General features: G+C 30.4%; 1 protein-coding gene and 1 long non-coding RNA gene across 4 annotated transcripts; both read left to right on the top strand.

The window, feature by feature from the left end:
* Window positions 1-1,677: 1,677 nt before the first annotated feature.
* Window positions 1,678-4,331, top strand: LOC111882898 (uncharacterized). Of its 2 annotated transcripts, XR_002847276.3 has the most exons (8): window positions 1,678-1,979; window positions 2,878-2,914; window positions 3,001-3,104; window positions 3,182-3,243; window positions 3,594-3,647; window positions 3,773-3,876; window positions 3,973-4,040; window positions 4,121-4,331. It is a non-coding gene; the product is annotated as an uncharacterized LOC111882898 (long non-coding RNA). The 2 variants fall into 2 exon arrangements; XR_002847272.3 differs by lacking the exon at window positions 3,182-3,243 and having other exon boundaries at window positions 1,680-1,979.
* A 1,947-nt stretch (window positions 4,332-6,278) lies between these two features.
* LOC111882844 (E3 ubiquitin-protein ligase RSL1) lies at window positions 6,279-9,216 on the top strand. 2 transcript variants are annotated; one of them, XM_042898138.2, is made up of 4 exons: window positions 6,279-7,119; window positions 7,780-7,866; window positions 8,111-8,940; window positions 9,033-9,216. In XM_042898138.2, the coding sequence occupies exons 2-4, from the start codon at window positions 7,834-7,836 to the stop codon at window positions 9,097-9,099; spliced, it is 930 nt and encodes a 309-aa protein (XP_042754072.1). In that variant the 5' UTR covers window positions 6,279-7,119; window positions 7,780-7,833; the 3' UTR covers window positions 9,100-9,216. The 2 variants fall into 2 exon arrangements, with proteins under 2 accessions (XP_042754072.1, XP_042754074.1); XM_042898140.2 differs by lacking the exon at window positions 6,279-7,119 and adding an exon at window positions 7,147-7,289.
* The last annotated feature ends 12,692 nt before the right edge of the window (window positions 9,217-21,908 follow it).

Raw genomic sequence — 21,908 nt, 5'->3', positions numbered from 1 at the left:
TGTCAGAGTAAATAACTACACAATGAGGGCCATTAACTGAAGCATTATCAAAATGATTATTTGTCCTGTTTTCAGGTTGTATCTAAACATAACTTGAATATGATTGATTTGAGCTCTGATTTAAACTTGTTACAATAAAAAAATTCTATCTATCTATCTATATATCTTATAAAGCTAACATTTTCCTTGAACCTCATGCATTTGAAACTCCCAAGACCATTTTTTCTTGAACTTCATGCATTTGAAACTCCCAAGACTATTCAACTTATACAAATTAATTTATGATTATTATAAAGGATGCATTTTTCCTTTTACTATATTCATTTAAAACTCTCACTCATTTTTCCTTTCACCACATTCATTTGAAACTTTCATGGCTTTTTAATTTGTTTCTAATAATGAATATAAGTTGGTTAATAAGGTTAAATAAATATCAAACCTAAAGTGTAATAATATATAAACTAAATTTCAATATTAAAAGAATATCTTTACTTCTACTTAAAAACTTATGTTTTTTTTTAACTTTTAACATATTATACTTAATTTATTAGTTTTAATATATTGTTGGATGTAAACAATTATCATTTTAAAACTACAACTTTTGAATAATTTGTATAAAATACTTAAATTATTAATTTAAATATAACATTACAATGTCAACTTAATTATAACTTTTAGTTGAATTTACAACCCAAAGAATATTTTGTAAATAGTTAACAGTGATAAATTATAGAGTCTTTCTAATAATGAGTATAAGTTGGTTGATAAGGTTAAATAAATATCAAACCTATAGTGTAATCATTAATAAACTAAATTTAATTATTACAAGAATATATTTATGTCTTTAACTTTTAAGATATTTTAATTAATTTATTAGATTTAATATGTTGTTGTATATAAACCATTATCAGTTTAAAGCTACAATTTTTGAACAGTTTGGACAAAATATTTAAATTGTTAATTCAAATATAACATTAAAGTGTCAACTTAAATATAAATATTATTCCACTTAAAAAACCCAAAGAATATTTTGTGAATAGTAAAAAGTGATAAATTGTAGTGCTAAATGCAAAAACTAAATTGTAATATCAATTTAACTAAAATATTTTCTTGAAATATTTTTATAATCGTTAAAAGTCACTACAAATAAAATGTCATTTAGTGGCATATATTTTTAATGGCATATATTTGATGTGCCACTATATATTGTTTTTAGTGACATTTTTTTTGTGCCACTATAAAAGTTAATAGATTTAGTGTCACTTAATATTTTTATGCCACTAATATTTACAATTATTAGCGGCATAATGTTTTAAAATGCCACTAAAAGTGTTGTTTTATTAAAAATATATCGCATAATGTAGTTTTATAGTAATAAAAGTAAATTACAAAATGATCTCTAATCTTTACTGAAATTACAACTACGATCCATCTTTTGAATATTTTTTATATTTGTCCTGTTGGCTGTGTAGGAATCCTTTTGAGGTTGATGTGTTACATTAACCATATCGGGAACAAGACCATTCCAATTAAAAGCTCTTTTGTTGTATTTGAGGATATTATACATAAATTTATTATATAATGATATTTAATTCAATTTTGACTTCAATCCACTTAAGTCTTTAATTTCGAGTCCATTATCATATATTATATATATATATATATATATATATATATATTATTGATTATTGAATCATTAACTTTGTTCATTTTCCTCTAGGTCTGCCTGCTAATACGCCCCTAAAAAGTCATCCCGCTAACAATGATATTTGAGCGTACGATCATCACCTACCTTCATCTCAGCTAACCATCACATCGTCGTCCTCCATTTCGTCGTTGCCGCATCACGTCGCCGTTGTTGTCCATATCGCCATATCCCTACTATTGAGTGTGCGATTTATAGGAAAACACGAACTGATCACTGATTTGCAAAGAGAATAGGTCAATATACCCTTGAAGTCATCTCCGGCAGTCCAAAGGTAAATTATCATCGGTTTTCCACCTTTATTAGGGTTATTGTTTCGATTATGTTATACATGATTTGTGCATTATATGATTAAAGTTGTAATCGATGAAATTGATTCAACAAATTTTGGATTATGAATCTGAATACTACTTATCGGAGGAACTATTCGATTTCATAGCATTAAAGCTAGTAATGTTCATATAAACAAAAACAAAAACAAAAACAAATTTCATAGCTTCAAAAGGAAAACTAGGGTTCATTTCAGATGACTTCGATGGAGAATTGTTAATCCAAATATTTACAAAATCAAAATGCTTCATGTTGTCATTCCCAACGATGTAAGATTTTATTTCTTCCTTTCTTCAATCAATTGAACTTTTTATATGAGAATCATGAACAATCAGACATTAATCTGCATCGAAGTATATAACTAACCAGTGCATAATTTCAATCTAACCTTACAAGTTTTCTTTTTAAATGTTGATTTCGGTTTGATCAATGCATATATTCCACTTGATCTGACCACTTTCCTTTAGTTACAACTTACATTCTGAGCAGTTGTACTTTGATTTGCAATTCGCTTTTATCTTGCCACTATGGAACCATGGCAACATTTCAAGTGTACTGGTGATGATCTTTATTAGTTCAGTATACTTTACACCTTATATTTGACTATAGATGTCCATTCTTTCTTGCTCGAAGTATGTTGATTTAGAAATTTGATAAAATCCCAATCTTCTTTAAGTAATAAGTCATATGCTTATTCTTTTTCAAATTATATTTAAAGAGGATTTTGGGACTGAAGGTCATGGTGGATATTTCAGAGAATACGGGTGCTTTGAATGGTGTTGTTATTGTGTCATAAAGATTCTTAATTGCAGTTATTGATATGTTTTTGCTTTGTTTATCAGAATTATCAGGGACATCCTTCAGAATCATTTACTACAGGTAATAGGAATATATTACTACTACATTAGATTTCTTATTTTTATATTTGTATAAAATAAAAAATTTAGAGTTTGTTACAAATGCAGGTGCTTTGCCTGGTTGCAATGGAGAAGCCTTTTTCTTTAATGCCTAAACATTCTCCATTGTGTTTGACTTGATTCGTGGCATATCCATGAGTGAGAACCAACAGGTAATATTTTTTTTTTTAAAAAAATTTGTATATTTTTTCACTTTGTAGATTGTGATATCTTTTATTTTTTATTTAAGGATTAAGAAAAAGTCTGTAGAATTTCCGAAAGCATTTGAAATTGGTCTACTAACATGGAAAGGTATATTTTATTATTTTTTTAAAAACATTAACCACCTATATTTTGATTTTTTTGGGAAATCCTATGTTAATGAGGCACAGAAACAAATGTCATGTTTTTTGGTCACACTGTCAAAGGGTTAGATTAGATGTCTTCCTCATGTAACCTACCTACACTAAGCTACATAAAATTGTGATTAACCTATGTTCTATGGAACATGTTCATAAAAATCTATGATCATATTTTAGGTTGGACATCTTAATAGAGTTATTTGTTGTCATACAAATTTTATAAAGATTAATTAAACTCTTCCCTTACAATTGATTTATTGGTTATATCATGTCAATTAACATTTTATATCTTGATGGCAGCTTGATACAAATATAGACTCTTATACACATCAAAGATGCTGGGCGTGAAAGAAGGTTAGAAACTATGCATTTTATTTTAGAGTAATTTTTCAAATACCAAAAAAAACTTTTTTGCATTTTCACAATTTTCATGCATGTCAAGTTGAATATTTTATACTTTGTAATGTGTGTTTTTTTAGCTTTATGCGTAGAGATAGAAGATAGACCTGGATTGCTTCTAGAAATTGTCCAGATAATGGCTGATGTCAATATTACTATGGAATCAGCAAAAATTGATACTAAAGTATGTGAACTTTTTTTTGCCTTAATGTTAACTCTGTAAATATGTAGAAAATATATGGGCCATTTAGTCATTTTCTCTACTTTGATTATGGTACAGGGGTTGATTGCCGAAGATAAATTACACTTTAGCTACAGAGGGCAACTTTAAACAGTTCTTTGTCTCAGGTAACCAAAATGATTTCATTCGTTTTGGAGTAAAAGTAAAATTACTGTTATACCCTCTTATAAATTATTCAAATGGGCAGGTGTTGACAAATTACCTACATTATTGCCTTCGAAGTCAAAAACTGATGAAGACAGTTACTAGGGAAGCACTTCCAGTTCAACACATCTTCCATGCATGTCATGTTTAAAATTACGCATAACTCTATGTGCTTGTTTTTGTACACATTTCAGAATCATGAATGTATTCTAGAAGATAACCATTTCCATAATATAAATATCATATTTTGACTAGTTTATTTTTCACAAAAGTATTTGAAAATTACATATTAGATTAATACTAATATTGTTATTTTGGAAGGTTAAATCTATTGATATTAATGATAGGAGTCTAGCAAGAATGTAGAATGTGTTTAAAAGGATATGAAGGGTTATAATGGGTTATAAAAATATTTTATTGTATTGTAGCAGATAAAAAAATGCCTCAAATATTAAAATGTGTAACCAAAAGCAGCATCAATAATTGAATGAAATAAGTATTTAGTGGCACAAAATATGTGCCACAAAAAACTATTCTTTTATTGTGACAAATAAAAAAGTGTCACTAAAAACCTAAAAACTGCAGCGGCAAAAACAATAAGTGTCACTAAAAGGTTTTAGCGGGAGCACTTCTAGTGGCATTTATTATGTGTGCTGCTGATTCTGTGAGAAACCTTTAGTGACATTTTTTTGGGTTTTTAGTGGCACTTTTTGTGTGCCACTAAATGACATATTTTTTGTAGTGAGTTTTCAAATAAGTAGCTTAAAATAACTTACAATAAAAATAGTTAAAAATAACTCTATATAAATGATTATATTGTTACCTTTAGCATCAAAAAACAAAGAAAATGAATTGAAACTTGTAATGTACATATGTTTGAATTCCTATTAGAGATTGAACCTTCTATTTTCTTTGTTTTCCTATTGGGTTCCTACTTGTTTTGTAGTGATTCATAGTCTTCAATTGAGATATTAATTAAAACAGGATTCGAAGAGTCCTTGGTGAACTTCGTAAAAGTTGTTTTCTTAAAAATCCACTCACTTTTCTTTCTTACTACAATAACTAGTTGTGAAACCCGTATATTTTACGGGTTGATTAAAACAAGATGTTAAATAAAAATGATTAAATGAGAAATTTATTTGAATTCGAAATTTGAAATAAATAAAAATTATGAGAAAAAAGCATGCAAAAAATAAATAAATTAAAATTATTGTTTAGTTATCAGACCCGTATACTAAACATGTTAATTATAACAAAATGTTAAAAACAAAGGTTTAAACTGTAAATTTATTTGAAATTGAAATTGAAATTTAAAATTTAAAATTTGAAATTAATATCATTATGGTAGGTTTAATTTATGGAAACTAATTAATAATATATTAGATATGGAAAATGAAATAAATGACAAGTGGAAAATAAATATATCTTTAAATTATGACAAAATGACATGTGGCAAATTGAATGAGAGAAGAACATGTGACAAAATCATTCTTATTTATTAGGGTAGATATAATAAAAATAATCACGTATAAAGTCATAAAAAGGTTCACCATTAAAAACAAATTAAGCATATAGGCATAATCACATATAAAATCATATGTTTGAATCAATCATAATTATGATTATAAAAATACAAAGCATAGAATGATATTCTGTTATAGGTTGAATCAATCATAATTTTGCAGTTGAAAATAAATATAACAAACAAAATCCTTTCTAATAAATAAATTTTTTTTGTCACATTTCCTATTTTACTTCATTTGGACACATGTCATTTTTAAAATTTTTGAATTTTTTTTTCCACTTGTCATTTTATTGTATTTTTTATTTTATTAAATTAAAATTTCACATTTAATAGGTATGGTAATATATATGTAAAGTATTTATTCGAAAGGGTTTATATATGTAATGTATTCAATACATTAAACCTTATTAATTTTAATAATTCAAACTTTTTTTCATTTTTCTTATAAATTCAAACTTTTCAAATTATTAAAATTTTATATATTTTTTTTTAAAATAAACACATGTAATACATGAGTCTCACATCTAATACAGTATACCAGTAACTTTAATCATTATTGAAAATTAAAATGAACATAAAAACAAATATAAAAAATATGAAAAATACAATAGTGTTTATCGAGAAGATTTGTTATATACTGCATATTGGGATTCCGTTCGTCCAATCTACCAAAATTACTAGTGTCTTATTTTGGTTAAGTTGAAAATTGAAGAATGTGGGTTTGTTGTTTCCGAACAGAAAGGGTAAAGAATGTAGTGATTATGTATATATCTTTTGGTAAGTGTCTTACTCAAAATCATAACTGGTTGACCTAATTTTGATTATCGACTATACATGAACACATCGACTTCATTTATTGTTTAACATTTCATTTGATTAAAGAAAAATACGCACGTAATTTTATTTTTCTTTAAGAAGTTGATTGAAATCGTTTTTTACCCTTTGTAATCACCGATTATATCACTATAAAAAGGGAAACTTAAAACCAAAGAAGAATATTTAGAGTGTCGTATCTCTTCCTGTCGACTTCGACATTAACAATCTTTTAGGTGAAGAAGAGTCGATGATTAATCGACGTTTCATCTCAGCAACTTTGACTCACAAACGATAATGTATTGTTTTTCAATGAATTTGCTCCTTTTTCTTCAATGTGTTTGCTTCTGATTCTTGGATTCCTACGGTGATCTCGGAAACGAGAAAATGGGTTTTATTATGTTAAAATCTAAGATATTTTTAAAAGATATAAAATCACCGATAATTTGGGGAGAGTATACAGGGATTGCTTTATTTAATTGAAGATTACGTAACTTCCTAAAATACATTTTCTGGGATTTTTATACCATTTTCTAATTTTATTTCATTTTTAATTAACCCGAAAATAGCCTATTTATCAGCCGTAGATCTTGAATTTTCAATGGTCCATAGATCTTAACTGTAATGGTTTCTTAAACATGTTAACAGTAGCGCCGGAGATTGGGTAAATCGTGGTATATATTTTGGTTGCGATGCCTTCAAAGGTATGTCTTTCTGTGAATACACGTTTTCGGTGGGGAATTGAAATTATGTTAGTTTGATTTGCCAAAACAAACGGAATAGAAAATAGAATACATAAATCCTGGGTTTCAAAATTCAAACCTATACAGAAAACTTTTGAAGACTGCAAATAGATATTCCTGCTATGTTAGGGGTACGTTTTTTATTTGATTTTCGATCTTTCTGATTTATACTCGTAACTCGTAAGTATATTTCATATTTGTTAATATAGTTTGGCAAACTGAAAAAGGAGTGTCTTCATGTAATATTGGAATAACCATTCTGTAACACTGACAAATGCATGGAAGATATAGTTCTTTTTTCTTCTTCAATGATTGGCTCCTCTTTCTTACCTTGCCTTGATGTCAAAACCATTGCTAGGGTAGCCTGTTTACTTCTTATTTAATTGAATTCGAGGCGATCATGTAATTGAAAATGTTTCTCTTACGTTCTGCTTCGTTGATGCAATGATCATTAGATAGTAGTAATAATAAAAGATTTTGTTTCAAGAAGGATGAGAAGTGTCAAAACATTAAGTAGAAGGACCTGTTTTACCACGTGTTGAATATATATAGTTAAAATCTGGGTTTGGATTACGACGTGGATTTGGATTGTTACGAAGCTAACCGAGAATCACGTCGCAGATGATACATTAAACGGTTAGAAAACACGGTCAGGGGAAATAGCAGCAAAAGTAAATGCCGAAGTCAGTTAGTTGTTTGAAGGCGAAGGTAATTCTTCTAAATAATAAGTGCATTACTATTAGTAATCTCTTGAATGACGTTATCAAACTATTACATGCTTTCAAAGTTGAAATTGCAAAATTCCCTGCTTTGATTGCTTAATGAGAAATCTTGGAATTTGTACAAGGAAACCTTTTCAGTATACCAAATGACAAACCCTACATGTTTCGTAACATCTTTTGGTGTTATTACGCATTCAATAATATATTTCATACAAATTATAAATTTACAGCCCAGAAAGAAGCGCATCAGTCGTAAGAACATGGCTATGAACCACGTTATAGATGTAGATAAAATTATAGATGTAGAAGAAGATTCATACTTCTCAGATCTGCATGCAAACGTGGATGACCAGGAACTACAACTTCAAGAGGCCCTAATATCTTCAGCATCCAAAAGTAATGCATCATCATCATCATCATCATCATCATCAATTCCTGCAACTTCCCCACCTCCAAATAAATTAAAGAGGAAGCAGCCAATGGTGAAAGCTGAAGAAGCCACATTACACGAGCGCATTTGTGGCATTTGCATGGACACAAAAGCTCTACCAGAAATCTTTTCAAATGCAAAGGTCTGCGGTCATCTGTTCTGCTCTGATTGCATAAGCCAATATGTATCTGTGAAGATTAAAGAAAACATCGCGAAGGTGAAGTGTCCTGACCCAACGTGCGAAGGGATAATAGGACCTGAAGTTTGTCGAGATATAGTGCCAAAAGAAGTTCTTGAAAGATGGGAGGATGCTTTATGCGAGTCTATGATCCTGGCTACTCAGAAATTCTACTGCCCGTTTAAAGATTGTTCAGCCATGTTGGTGGATGATAGCGGAGAAACTGTGACATCTTCTGAATGCCCAAACTGCAACAGATTGTTCTGTGCGCAGTGTAAGGTGGCATGGCATTCAGGGATGGATTGCAAAGAGTTTAAGAGCCTAAAGAAGGATGAGAGAAATCCAGAGGATCTAATGTTGATGCAGCTTGCCAAGAACAAAAAATGGAAGAGATGCCCAGGCTGCAACTTTTATGTGGAAAAACAAATCGGTTGTCATCGCATTTCTTGCAGGTTAATTAATATATTATGGATTTTGCTTTTTGTTTCCATTCAATAAGATTGATTATTCAGGTTACTGATCACTGGTCTCTTAATTATTGCAGATGTGGCAATCATTTTTGTTATGGATGTGGAAAGAAGCACGTTGGAAGCTATGCTTGTAATATTTGATTTGCGCGTGGAATTTGTGATTTATTTCTCATTTTAAACCATAACTAAACTGATATACATTCTATTTGCACATTCTTGCTTTTTAATTTTAACCATATTGCATCTACGAAGCACAAACGTAAGAGGAAACATGTTCAATTACATGAATCACACATTGGATGCAGGGGGTTTGAGCTTATTTTTAAAGGTTTTTTAGCTTTGGGCTTACAAAAGAATTAGTGTTTGGGTTAGCTAATGAGATTAAAGTGGCTTTTGTATAAGCTTATTTTTTTGGGCTTAAGCTCTTACGAGTTTAAGAGCTTATAAAATAAAAAAGTATTTTGATTAGCTTAGGGACGAGTTATAGAACTGGAAAACCGGACCGGAACCAGAACCGGTATAACCGGAAAATGCTTAAATGGTCCGGGTATTGGGTTCCAAAATTACTCTTATCCGGGTATTTCAGGTACGGGTCCGAGTAATCCGGGCTTTTGAACCGTATATGTTTAAATAACCAAAACCGGGTTTAGTGGGCCAAGGAACCGGTATAGGGTCAAAGAACCGAAGCTGAAGGAATTAAAGGGTTATCTGTTGTGATCGACATTCGACAACTCTCTTTTCTGTTGCTTGACGACTCTCTTTTCTCTGCTCGACATCAGAAGGATCCTCATATGTTGTGATAATCATCAAATACATTCAATCTCGTTTTTTTCCCTTCTCTGGGATCGACGTCAACGACTCTCGTTTTTTTGGCCCTTATCTGTGATCGACGACAACAACATTTCTCATCTGTGTGATCGACAACATTCATCTCGTTTTATTTTTTCTTCCATTCATTCCCAATTGAACTTCAAATCAATCTCCTACACTCAATTAAAGAATAATGGTGGACAATTGGATAGATAACAATGAAGATACATAAGTAAGTTGTCAAGAATTTTGATTTCATATGTTATGAAGTTTGTGTTTTTCTATTGTGTTTCAAGATTAATGTTAATATTCAAATATTATGTTATGTAATGGAATCAACTATTGTGATATTTGTGTTTCAATCGCAGCCTTGTCCAGGAATGTGGAATGTTAAAAGGGCAAAATGGTTATTTCATCCCATTCAAATGAATTAAGTCCCGATCTTGATTTTGTGCACAAAATGCAACTTTTCTTTCTTGAATCCATAGAAAAGAAAAAAAAAAGTAGAAAAAACACGTTACATATGCTTATCAATGAGTAACTAACAAAAGAGATCCTTAGGCTGGAGGGAGTGGTGCCACAGGAACCACACTCCCTCCTTTGACATGTAGGAGCCACATCATTTTTACCACACAAAGTGTGGTTCTTTACCACATCTAGGGAGTGGAAACCATGGTAGAGAAAGAGAGAGGTGAGAGAAAGGAGAAGAGAGAGAAAGACACATAAATAAAGAGAGAGAAGAAGGAGGGTGCGGCAATTTTTGGGAGTGGTGCGGCCAAACCGCACAGGGAAGATGGTGTTACTGCCTATGTGGCATTGAGTGCGGCCTAAACCGCACTACACTCCCTTAAGCCTTAGAGATGGCTTAATACTTTCAATGTCATTTTACATTTTTTCTTTAAAGAATCCCATTTAGAATATTCTTGATTCCAAAACAATCAATATACATAAGTGACTACTGGACTATTTACTTAATAGACATAATCTTAATTGTCATGTATTGTAGGTCAAATTTATGAATCAAGTTTTGTTAATTTTTGTGGTTGAAGTATGGATGAGAGTTAATTGTCATGTATTATAGGTCAAGTTTATGAATTAAGTTGTGTTATTGTATTTTTATTATTATCTATTGTAGCTTGATGATGAGGTGTTTGTTGACAACACTCAACAAGAAATCAATGAGGAACCAACACAAAAGAGAAAAAGAGTAGGGAAAACAAGGGCCGATTGTTGGAAATCGTTTGAGAAGATTTTTATTGATGGAGTTTGCCATGGAAAGTGCAAATGGTGCGAGAGGGTTCTCAAATCCGAAAGAAATAATACTGGTACATCTAGCATAAATAAGCATGTGAAAAATTGTAAGTAAAACCCCGACAATTTGGAAAAGCAACCAACATTACAATTTAAAAAAGAACCATCGGGGGAGGGTAGTGTAAGCACTTGGAAACATGACGACAAGCGAATTAAAAAGGCTATGTTGAATTTGTTTGTAGTGGGTGGTCTACCTTTTAAGTTTGTAGAAAATGAGACCTTTACTGAATACACAAATGCACTAAACGGGAAGGTGGTTGTACCTTGTCGAACAACAATTTCAAAAAACGTGTCCCTTTATTATCTAGAAGAAAAAAAAAGTTGGTAACATTGTTATGTAATCCCCTTAACACGGTTCATTTGACCACCGATTGTTGGACAAGTCCGAGTAAAATGGTGCATTATATTGTCATTACCGCACACTTTATCGATGATAATTGGGAGATACACAAACGAATAATCAACTTTAAAGAATTAGATAGTCAACGGGGGGAAGATATCGGGCAAGAAGTGTTGAAATGTATTCAAGGGTGGGGTATCAAGAATGTCATGACTTGCACGGTTGATAATGCAAGTTCTAATGACAAGACAATAGAATTTCTAAAAAACAAATTACCAAACTTATACAATGAAGGAAAACACTTTCACATTAGGTGTATGACACACATTATCAATCTAATTGTGAAAGATGGGATGAATAAATAGATGAGAGTGTTAAATGTTTGCAAAATGTGGTAAGATATGTTAGAAAGTCCACAAAAAGGATTGCCCCATGTAAAAAGTGCATGAAAGCCGTTGGGATGGAATCAACCAAGTTTTTGTGATTGTCTCACTCGTTGGAAGTCAACCTACGACTTATTGAAGATCGCGGTGGATTTAGAAAAAGCTTTCTACGAGTATGACATGGAAGGTAATTTCTTATTCTATTCTATAGCTTTTTTTTATTTTTTTTTATTTTCTGAATTGTTGCTGAATTTTTCGTTAGATTTAAACTGTCATATCTACTTCGTTATAAGTCCGTTCGGGCTGATTTTTTTTTTAAATGTAATTCATTGTTTTACAATAGAGATAGACTCCAAAAACACCTTATTTGCATATGTATTGAGTCAATCACAGCCCTCCAAAAATGAGATACTAGGTTTTTTTTTTTTTTTTTTTTTTTTTTTTTTTTTTTTTTTTTTTTTTTTTTTTTTTTTTTTTTCTGTTACAACATTGTTGCTGAATTTTTTGTTAGTTTTAAACTGTCATATCTACTTTGTTATAAGTCCGTTTGGACTGATTTATTTTTTAAATGTAGTTCATTGTTTGGAAATAGTTGTAGTTATAGACTCCAAAACACCTTATTTGCATTTGTATTTAGTCACTTACAACCCTCCAAAAATGAGGTATCAGTTATGTTTTTTTTGTTAGAGCATTGTTGTTGAATTTTTAGTTAGTTTTAAACTATCATATCTAATTCGTTATAAGTCCGTTGGGGCTGATTTTTTTTCATAATATAATTTATTGTTTGACAATAGTTATAGACTCCATAAACACCTTATTTGCATTTGTATTTAGTCACTTACAACCTTCCAAAAATGGTATATGAAATCTTTTTTTTTCTTTCTAATTTTTTTGATAGATCGTTCATTTGCACGAGATGTGGTAACCCCCGTGTGTGAATATTTTGTAACTTGTCGAGCAATGATCTCCTTTCTTGAGAAGTTCAAGGTCAAAACAGTCAACGACTTCAAAACCGATGGCAAATCGGTTTTTTGGGGAAATATGCGGCGTTTACAAGCATATACGGGTATGGTCGAAAAACAAACCATTTTCTTCAATTGGGAAGGATATGATAGACAGATATGAGAAGTATTGGGGCGACTTTGAAAAATTGAACGACTACATGTACTTTGCGACTATCTTGGATCCGCGAATGAAGAGAGAATTTCTTAGACATGCTTTTGAAACATTGATCAAGTACAAGATGCCAGAAAATAATCCCCTTTCCGAATTAGATATTACTGCAAAGGCTAAGTCTTTAACAAATGATATTGAAAAGAGGTTTGAAAACTTTTATAATGAGTACAATACCGACTCTAACGTACCATCTGAAACCCGTGGTAGTCAAGATGTCGTGCATATTAATGACAATGACGACTTTTTGGGCGACTATTTTGTTCAATCGGCGAACCCATTGGCTTCTAAGGAAACGGAGTTAACACGGTACTTGAACGAAGGACAAACCCAAGGTGTTAAAGACTTTGACATACTAGTTTGGTGGAAAAATAACACATCTCGTTACCTAATTCTCTCGCGGATGGCAAAAGGTATAATTTTAATTACTTGTAGATTTTATTATAAGGTAGTATAATTTAATATTATATGTTTATGTTATTAGATCTTTTGGGCATTCAAATATCTACCGTGACATTTGAGTCCGCTTTTAGTACAAGCGGTCACATAATTGATACTTACCAAACAAACTTATCCGCACCTATAATAGATGTCTTGGTTTGCACCCAAGATTGGGTAAGGAAATCAAAGAAGCAGATTGTTGATAACATCGAAGACATTTTTAAAGATGATGACACGACTAAAGGTAACAAACAAATTCATTTTATTATATAATAACAAAACATTGGTTATATACTCACTTTCACATTACTTTTTTTTCCGGTATATATTAGAGTTGGAAGACGCGACACGCACCCAAAATAGAAATGGAAAAAGTCGGATAGATATTAACGACTAGTTATATTCTTTTCATATAAATTTTACAAAAATTATTTGGACATGGTTGGTTCAATGTATGATTGAGATTTACTTAGTTGTAATTTTTTGTTTCAATAATTTTCTTTAGAACGGTTGAAAGATTATGTGACAAATGAGTAAATTAGATTATGTGGCAAATGTGTCCTTGCATGGACAGGACCAGTCCAAAGGTTTGTAATGCCTCAGGCAAAATGACTTAATGATGCCCCATGTTTAACAACTAATACACGCATGATATAATGATATGAATTACTTATAAATTTATTTAAAATGCATATACTTGTCCAAAGTTCCATAACGAGGAGCACCAACTAAAATGCCAATAAAAAGAAAGCTTAAAACATACTGAAGCTTAAGGCTTAGAATCTTCGGTTTATAGATAATAGTTCCATTTCAAAGTTAGTGTCCAACCATTTTAAAATCAAATCGAAAAGAGCAAAATATATTGTTAATAAAAAAAGGATTAAAACATACTAAAGCAAAATACATAGAATCTTCAGTTTAGAGATAATAATTCCATTTCAAAGATTTTAAGCATTCCATTTCAAACATAGAATCTTCAGTTTGATATCATTTGCATTTGTCTAATTTCATAAATGCTCCCAATATGCCATTTAACAAAATCATAAACAAAAATTCTATTTCAAAGATATATCAAACAAAAAGATAATTCTAATATGCATTTATGAAATTATATAAACGCAAATGTTATGCTTTTTTATAATATTCTGATTGAAAATCAAACATTATTCCATCTTAAAGTAACAAAAAGTCAATGTAGTTTACTGATCTTTTTAGCAAACTACTGGACTTAACATGTATAGCAGAATTTAACTTTTGTTGTAATGTAATTTTTTGATTATTTCAATTATCAACAAATTATTAGAATTGTGAATTGGATTATCAAAAATCTATAAGGAATATCAATAAATTAATTAGCAACACCACATCATTAAACTAAAGCAAAGTGAGATAGAGAAAAAGTGAATCTCAATAAATTATTAGAATTGTGAATCAGTTTATCAAAAATCTATAAGGAATATCAATGAATTAATCAGCACCACCACATCATTAAAGTGAGATACAAAGTGAAAGCCTAAAAAAAGTTGGATTAACATAAAAGGGCAGCTTCGTCTTTCCAACCAAAGGGCAAGCTTGGTCATATTCTCATTGGTTAAATTCGACTTACAAGCAAAGGGCAAAAAATCCAACTCCAGGTTGAAGAACTTAGGAGGTTTGACCTTCAATTTCAAGAAAAAAGGAAAATTCTCCCTTTCTTTGGCTCTCTCCATAAATTTTAGAATGCAATTTAACAATTTTGAGTATTCATTTATGCTAGAACAATAAAACTCTAGAAAGATGGGCAAAAGTCTGAAAGAATAACGAGATTCGAGGACAAAGCTTGACTGAAATAAACTTATTTCTGATAACTGAAAACTGAAACACATATATCAGTCATAAAATTAAGCAAAGAAACAAAAAAGAGGCGACTTTCGGTGTTGTTTGCAATATATATATATATATATATATATATATATATATATATATATATATATATATATATATATAGTAATAAGTGTAAAGAACAAACCTAATCGTTGACCCTCAGTTTGAAAGTCCAAAGAAAGAATCATAATACCTCCCCTCTTTATGAAAGAAATAACATGAAATTAGCATGCGTGTTTTTTGCGTGGAAGAAAATGTTCGATCCCTGACTCCTCGGTATATAAAAGATAGATTCAAAAAACCTCAACGACTCCTCGGTAGTTCTCCTAGTCGGTTAGTCTCCCCGTCTTCATCCAAGAGGCATAAGTATTTTAGCTAGTCGAGGAATATTGCCACTTCTCACTAGTTTCACGTTTCGGATCGTGTACCCTTCCTGTTGGACTACTTTTATGGATAAAATTATGGACCGAATGACATATACCTTTAAGAGTTGGAAAAAATATGATGCCCTGACCAATATTGTTGCCCTGGGTAGAGGCCCAGTTCGTCCGGCCCTTGGGCTGACCCTTTGCGTGGATTCCCAGTTTCAAGGTTAACGGACAAATCTTGAAATACCATCATATGCTTAACATATATGAATTGGACAATCCTAAAGGGAATACCACCAAACTCACCATAACTTCCAAAAGTGAAATCCTTGTATGAATCGCATGGGGCCACCTATTTATCTCAATCACATAAAGAACTAAAGATTTGAAATCTGGAATGCTAAAACTCAATTAAACTAATTATTATAATTAAATCATACATACTTATAAAGCTAGCATTTTTTTCTTGAATCTCATGCATTTGAAACCCCATTTTTTAACTTTCTCAAACCACATTCATTTGAAACCCCTTTTTTAACTAATGCAACTCCAAAGTTTTCTTAATTATGATTTAACACTCAAAAGTTTTATAACTTATATTATGTTTAATTAGCATTTAGTGAAAAAAATTACTATAAAAAGACTAATATTTTGTGTCTTTTGTGTTATATAAAATCTTAGATGTAAGAAGGATTTGAAGATATTGTGATTCAAAAATTTTCATATAGTTGAAGCATTGACGATCCAAATATGATGATTTGAAGAAATAGGTTATGTCGCATCGATGGTAATTGTAATATGATTTTTTCTTTCAACCAAAACAAATGAAACTTTTCTATTCTTTCTTTATATTCAGTTTCTGATTTAATCTTTATATGTGATTTGTGTGTATTACTCAATCTTGAATATGACTCTCGAAACATCAATGTTTTGCTTGGAATATCTTTCTGATTCTTCTTTTTTAAGAAAAATATTTTGATTGCAGGTTAGTAAAGAATTGTCATTAATTTTCTATCGTTGAATGGTGTTAAATGAAGAAAGAAGATTCATAAAATGAATATAGGTTTTTTTGTTTGAGCAAAGTTGACGAATGTTAGTTTTTTCTTTTAATTTAAATGTATGTTTATGTAGCATCTTTATTTATATATTCAACCACCAAATGCTCTTATTTATTTGATTGTAGTTTTTCTATTTTGATTATGTTTATTTTCTATTATTTTTTTGTAGGGTTATCCTACACAACATATTTAAAAGATAACATAATTTTGAACATTTGATATGTAATTATGATAGACTTATCATGATATGTTCTTCATATGAAAGTAATTTATCCATATTACTACGACAAAAATTACGTATGACATTTACAAAATTATACATATTATATGTGATTTGTTTAACATGTATAAACACCTATGTATGTTATAAATTTAAAATTGAATATCTTTATGTTTAATAATTGAACGGATTAAAATGATGCATCAAAACCAATTATTTACACGAATATAATAATAATAATAATAATAATAATAATAATAATAATAATAATAATAATAATACATTTCCAAGTACCGCATTCATTTGAAACTCACACTACAACTCAAGAGTTTTCTAATTTATGTATATTTATTAGTTACAACTCATGAGTTTTTAACTTATGATTATTAATTAGTAATCACTAATAACTTTTTATTTTCTTTTCTTTTATAAGGTTGTAAAGTTTTGCTCATTAAAAACATTAATGTATTTGAAGAGATTTGTGATTTAAATATGAAGAGTTAATATAAGTGTTATAATAGATGTTTTAGTGTTTTATGTTATTAAAAGTTATAATGTTTATTTTTCATATTTTTTATTATTCGTTATATATATATATATATATATATATATATATATATATATATATATATATATTTTTTTTTTTAATACAAATGTTATAATAGATGTTTTTCTATTTTTATGTTACTAAAAGTTTCAGTTCATATGTTTTGTTCATATGTTTTGTTACCCGTTATATTATCATTCATTTGATATATAATTTACACTATTTTAAACGGTTTATAAAATTATCAAATAATTATATATATCACAATGACTTAAAAATTAAACTATAATGTTTAATAAAACTAATATGTTAACTATATGTTTGCTTTACTACTAACATTTTGTTTCAAAGTAGAAATATCAAATAATAATTTGATAAAAATTATTATTTTAACTATATAATTCTATTCTCGCGCAACGCGCGGGGATTCGCCTAGTTTAAAATAATAGAAGTTGGAGACGATTGCATCTTTGATGAGTCAATGAGTTTTCTGGAAACCTCGTGATTGAGGTAATTAGCAAAATTCTGGTTTTTCCCGGTTTTCCGGTTCTAAACCCATTTTATCCGGTTCCACCTTACCCACTTTGATGTTTCCGGGTATTCCGGTTCTAAACCCGCTTTACCCGATACCTTATCTGGAACCGAACCGGAACCAGTTCCTATATACCGGTCCGGTTTCTGGTTCTACAAAATTCCGTTAACCGGTTCCGGGTCCAGGTTTAGACCCACTTTCATTCGTAAATTAAGCTCTTTTAAAAATAATGTTTGGGCTTATTTTTGTAAAACGAATAAAAATAACATGCTTATATTATACAATTAAGTTATGTACTATTAGGAAAAAAATAATTATTTAGAGTTGAAGATAAATATATAAATTTATACAATGAAGCCAATCCTTTGAAAAAAAAAGTTGTTTTCATCTGGCTTATGAAAATTGGTTTATTTTTAGGTAAAATAAGTTCATAAGCTTAATTTAATAAACTAACTCAAACACTAATTTTTTCATAAGCCCAAACAATAAGAAAAAACCTTAAAAATAAGCTAAAACAAACACCCCTAAGCTTATGATCTTATTTTACCTAAAAATAAGCCAATTTTCATAAAAGAGATGAAAACAACTTTTTTTTTTTCAAATGATTGGTTTATTTGTATACATTTACCTATTTACCTCAACTATAAATAATTTTTTTTCCCAATAGTAGATAACTTTATTGTATAATGTAAGCATGTCCTTTTTGTTATTTTACAAAAATAAATTAATCCAAAAACTATTTTTAAAAGTGCCTATTAGCATATAAGTCATAAGCTAATCAAAACACTTTTTTATCTTACAAGCTCAAACTCTTATGCTCTTAAGCTCATAAGCTTAAGCCTAAAAAAATAAGCTTACACACACACCCCTTTAATTAAATAACAAGTAAACATGCTAACTAGCAATGGTTTTGACATTAGGGCAATGGTAACTAGGTAAGAAAGATGATTTAGATATTCTATTTTCTAATCCGTCTGTTTTGGCAAATCCAACTAAAAGAATTTCAGTTCTTGACAAAAACAAAACTTGTATTCAGCTAAAGAAAGTGAAACTAAAATTGGTGGAAATCTTTCGATAAAAATTAAAGAGCTTGGAAACTTGAGTGCTATTTCTTTATACATTATGGAAATCTTTTCAAGTTACAAGAATATGTATCAATGATATTTACGAGTCTAACCTTGCATTCAACCAGATCGTGACTCCAGTCTATATAGCAACCATCATCAACACCTAAAATATCCAAGAAACCATGTCAGGAGAAGTTACAAGCACAAAATAATCACACGAAAATATTTGTATTAAACAAAAAGTTTGATTAAATAAAATCCCTAAAACTATTAAAATGCAAAGCAAATTGAAGTTCTAAGCAAAACCATCAATTGAAGTTCCAATAAAAAACAACTACATTGTGTCCTGATTTCCCTAACTTAGAACAAGATATAGAGTAAAGGAAAAGAATAATAAAATAAGAAGTAGTATATTGAATCCATATTTGATAAACAAATAACTGCAGTTATCACATTAACATGAATAATATTATATATAGATCAATGTTTGATAACAAAAACACTTCAAACGTTTTGTTTCATAAAACTTATAGCAGTATCCGATTAACATAAATTACAAAAGAAAATATAAATAAATAAAAAGGTTGATGCTAACCTAGTAACCAAAGATTGTTGTTTTGGCTAATGTAAGATAAAAAAAAACTAGGACATGCAACCTTGAATTCATTTCATTTAGACATTTCATCGAACACTCAATATGCACATACTCGTCCGAGAAAAGGAATTGTGCAAGTGACTAAATGACAATGAAAATGTGAAAAGAAAAGATAAATTACCTTCAAAAATCATATAAATTTCGTTGTTCTTGAACACTTTTACTCCAAAAATGACGAACATGAAAGAATTTCTTCCACTACTGAACCTGATTTTGACATTTTGATTCCTTCTAAATTAGGAACCGATTGTCAGTCTATTTTAGAGCACCTACAATCCATTGAACTCTATAGAGTTTAACGGATTGCCACATCATCCATTAAACATCTATACAACATCATCAACAACCCATTAAACACCTATTTAATCCTAATCACCCGTTTATACCATTTAATGATCATTCAACTCCTCCATTCTACTCTACTCCATGTCATCACTCACACTCCATTTAACTCTTATTTAATCCTAGTTATCACCCTATTCGACTCTTATACTACTTGCGTTGTGGATGCTCTTAAATAGATATTTTTCTTGCGATTTGGTTAGGATTTTAATTGATTCAAAGTAGCAGCAATAGAGGACAAAATTGGTAGTTTAGATTCCTCACTGAAATGAGTGAAATAAAATTGGGGGTAGCCGAAATGAAAAAGACACGTTTTCAAGGAACGACATTCCTTCTTTAATACAAGTTTCCTTTCCAATAGCCAACCATGGGCTAAATGTTAATGCTATAGAATGTAATCCCTGGATATATGCATGAGAGAGAGAGAGAGAAAGAGAGAGAGAGAGAGAGAGAGAGAGAGAGAGAGAGAGAGTATCTTAACAAAGGGAGCTTACCATATTTTAGGGATCCTAGTATATCTATTATATAATTACAATATTTTGGTTGCAACACAGTAAGTGCCTTTAATTTAAGTTATGGTTTTGTTGTTCCACCAAAGCTCTGTGAATACAAGTTTTCTATGGCGAATTGATCTCTCCTGATATGTTGGAGTATGTGTCTTTATTTGATTTATCTTTCTTCTTTATACTCGGCAGTAGAGGCTACAGAATATGCTTTTGTTGCCTCAAGGGACCAATCTTGGGTATTACAAGACCACATCTTACAGGATAGCGACATACATGGTATGGATTCTTATTATCATTGTGCCTTGACTTCTCTTCGTAACAAACTTCTGGATTTTGACCTTAGCAGTTTTACTAATAAAGAAACCCCCACCCTAAATCCTAGAATACACTGGTGAGTGCCCTTTTTATAACATTGTCCAAGATATAGAAGTGAAACTCGACATGACGGCTCGGCAAAAAGCGGTTTTCCAGTGCTTACGTGCACTACATGCTAAAGATTTTCTTCTACAGGAGACATATGTTGGCCAAGCCCATCTATAGTGATAGCCTATCACTATAGATGGGCTTAGCCAACATATGTCTCATGTGGAGTATCGCACTATCCTCAAATATCGATTCATGATTCCAATATTTCCAGTTGATAAGATATGTTCGGTGTGTCGCAAGGCATGTTTGGACTCTTTTGGAGAGCATGCAGTTCATTGTAAAGAAGTCTTGGGGTTCAAATACAGGCACGATATGGTTAGAGATGTTTTGGTTGACATATTTAAGTGTGCCATGGTTTCTGCTAAGAAAAAGGCACCTGTGAATTTCTTGACTGACTCGGCAGAAGGAAGGTCAACCCTCAGACCTGCTGACATTTTGATTTTTGGATGGGTCGGAAGGAAACACGCATGTGTGGACCTTACAAGGGTATCCCCTCTCGTGGGCTTGAGGGTTGGGGGTTTCACGGCGGGACAGACTGTTTTAAAAGCTGTTAAACGCAAAGTCACCAAACATGAGAAATCTTGCACGGAAAATCAACACGTGTTCATACCATTTGCATTTGATACTTTTGGTTTTTTTCACACCAGATGTGGTAGAGCTTCTTAATAGAGTACAACAGATCATGCCTATCAATATTATATCCTCTCGATCTATGGATGTAGTTTTTAAAAGAATTAGTTTTTTCATACAAAAAGGCTTAGCTGCACAACTTGTTGTCTGTTTGTCATCTCATTCGTTGTACGATGATAACTAAATTAATATAAAAAAATTATTTAAAAAGGAAAAAAAGAAAATTAAGAGTGTCTTCATGTAATATTATTGGAATAACCATTCTGTAAGACTAACTT

This window comes from Lactuca sativa, chromosome 1 (assembly GCF_002870075.4).
Source record: "Lactuca sativa cultivar Salinas chromosome 1, Lsat_Salinas_v11, whole genome shotgun sequence".
Lineage (NCBI taxonomy): Eukaryota > Viridiplantae > Streptophyta > Magnoliopsida > Asterales > Asteraceae > Lactuca > Lactuca sativa.
The sequence above is the reverse complement of the archived record's forward strand: the minus strand, read 5'-3'. Positions and strand labels throughout refer to the sequence as shown.

Excerpts from the sequence above, each read along its gene's own strand:
- LOC111882844 (XM_042898138.2), top strand. The coding sequence starts at position 7,834 with ATGCCGAAGTCAGTTAGTTGTTTGAAGGCGAAG. Across the intron at positions 7,867-8,110 it reads TTAGTTGTTTGAAGGCGAAG|CCCAGAAAGAAGCGCATCAG; the intron begins GTAATTCTTCTA and ends ATAAATTTACAG. Across the intron at positions 8,941-9,032 it reads TGTCATCGCATTTCTTGCAG|ATGTGGCAATCATTTTTGTT; the intron begins GTTAATTAATAT and ends TAATTATTGCAG.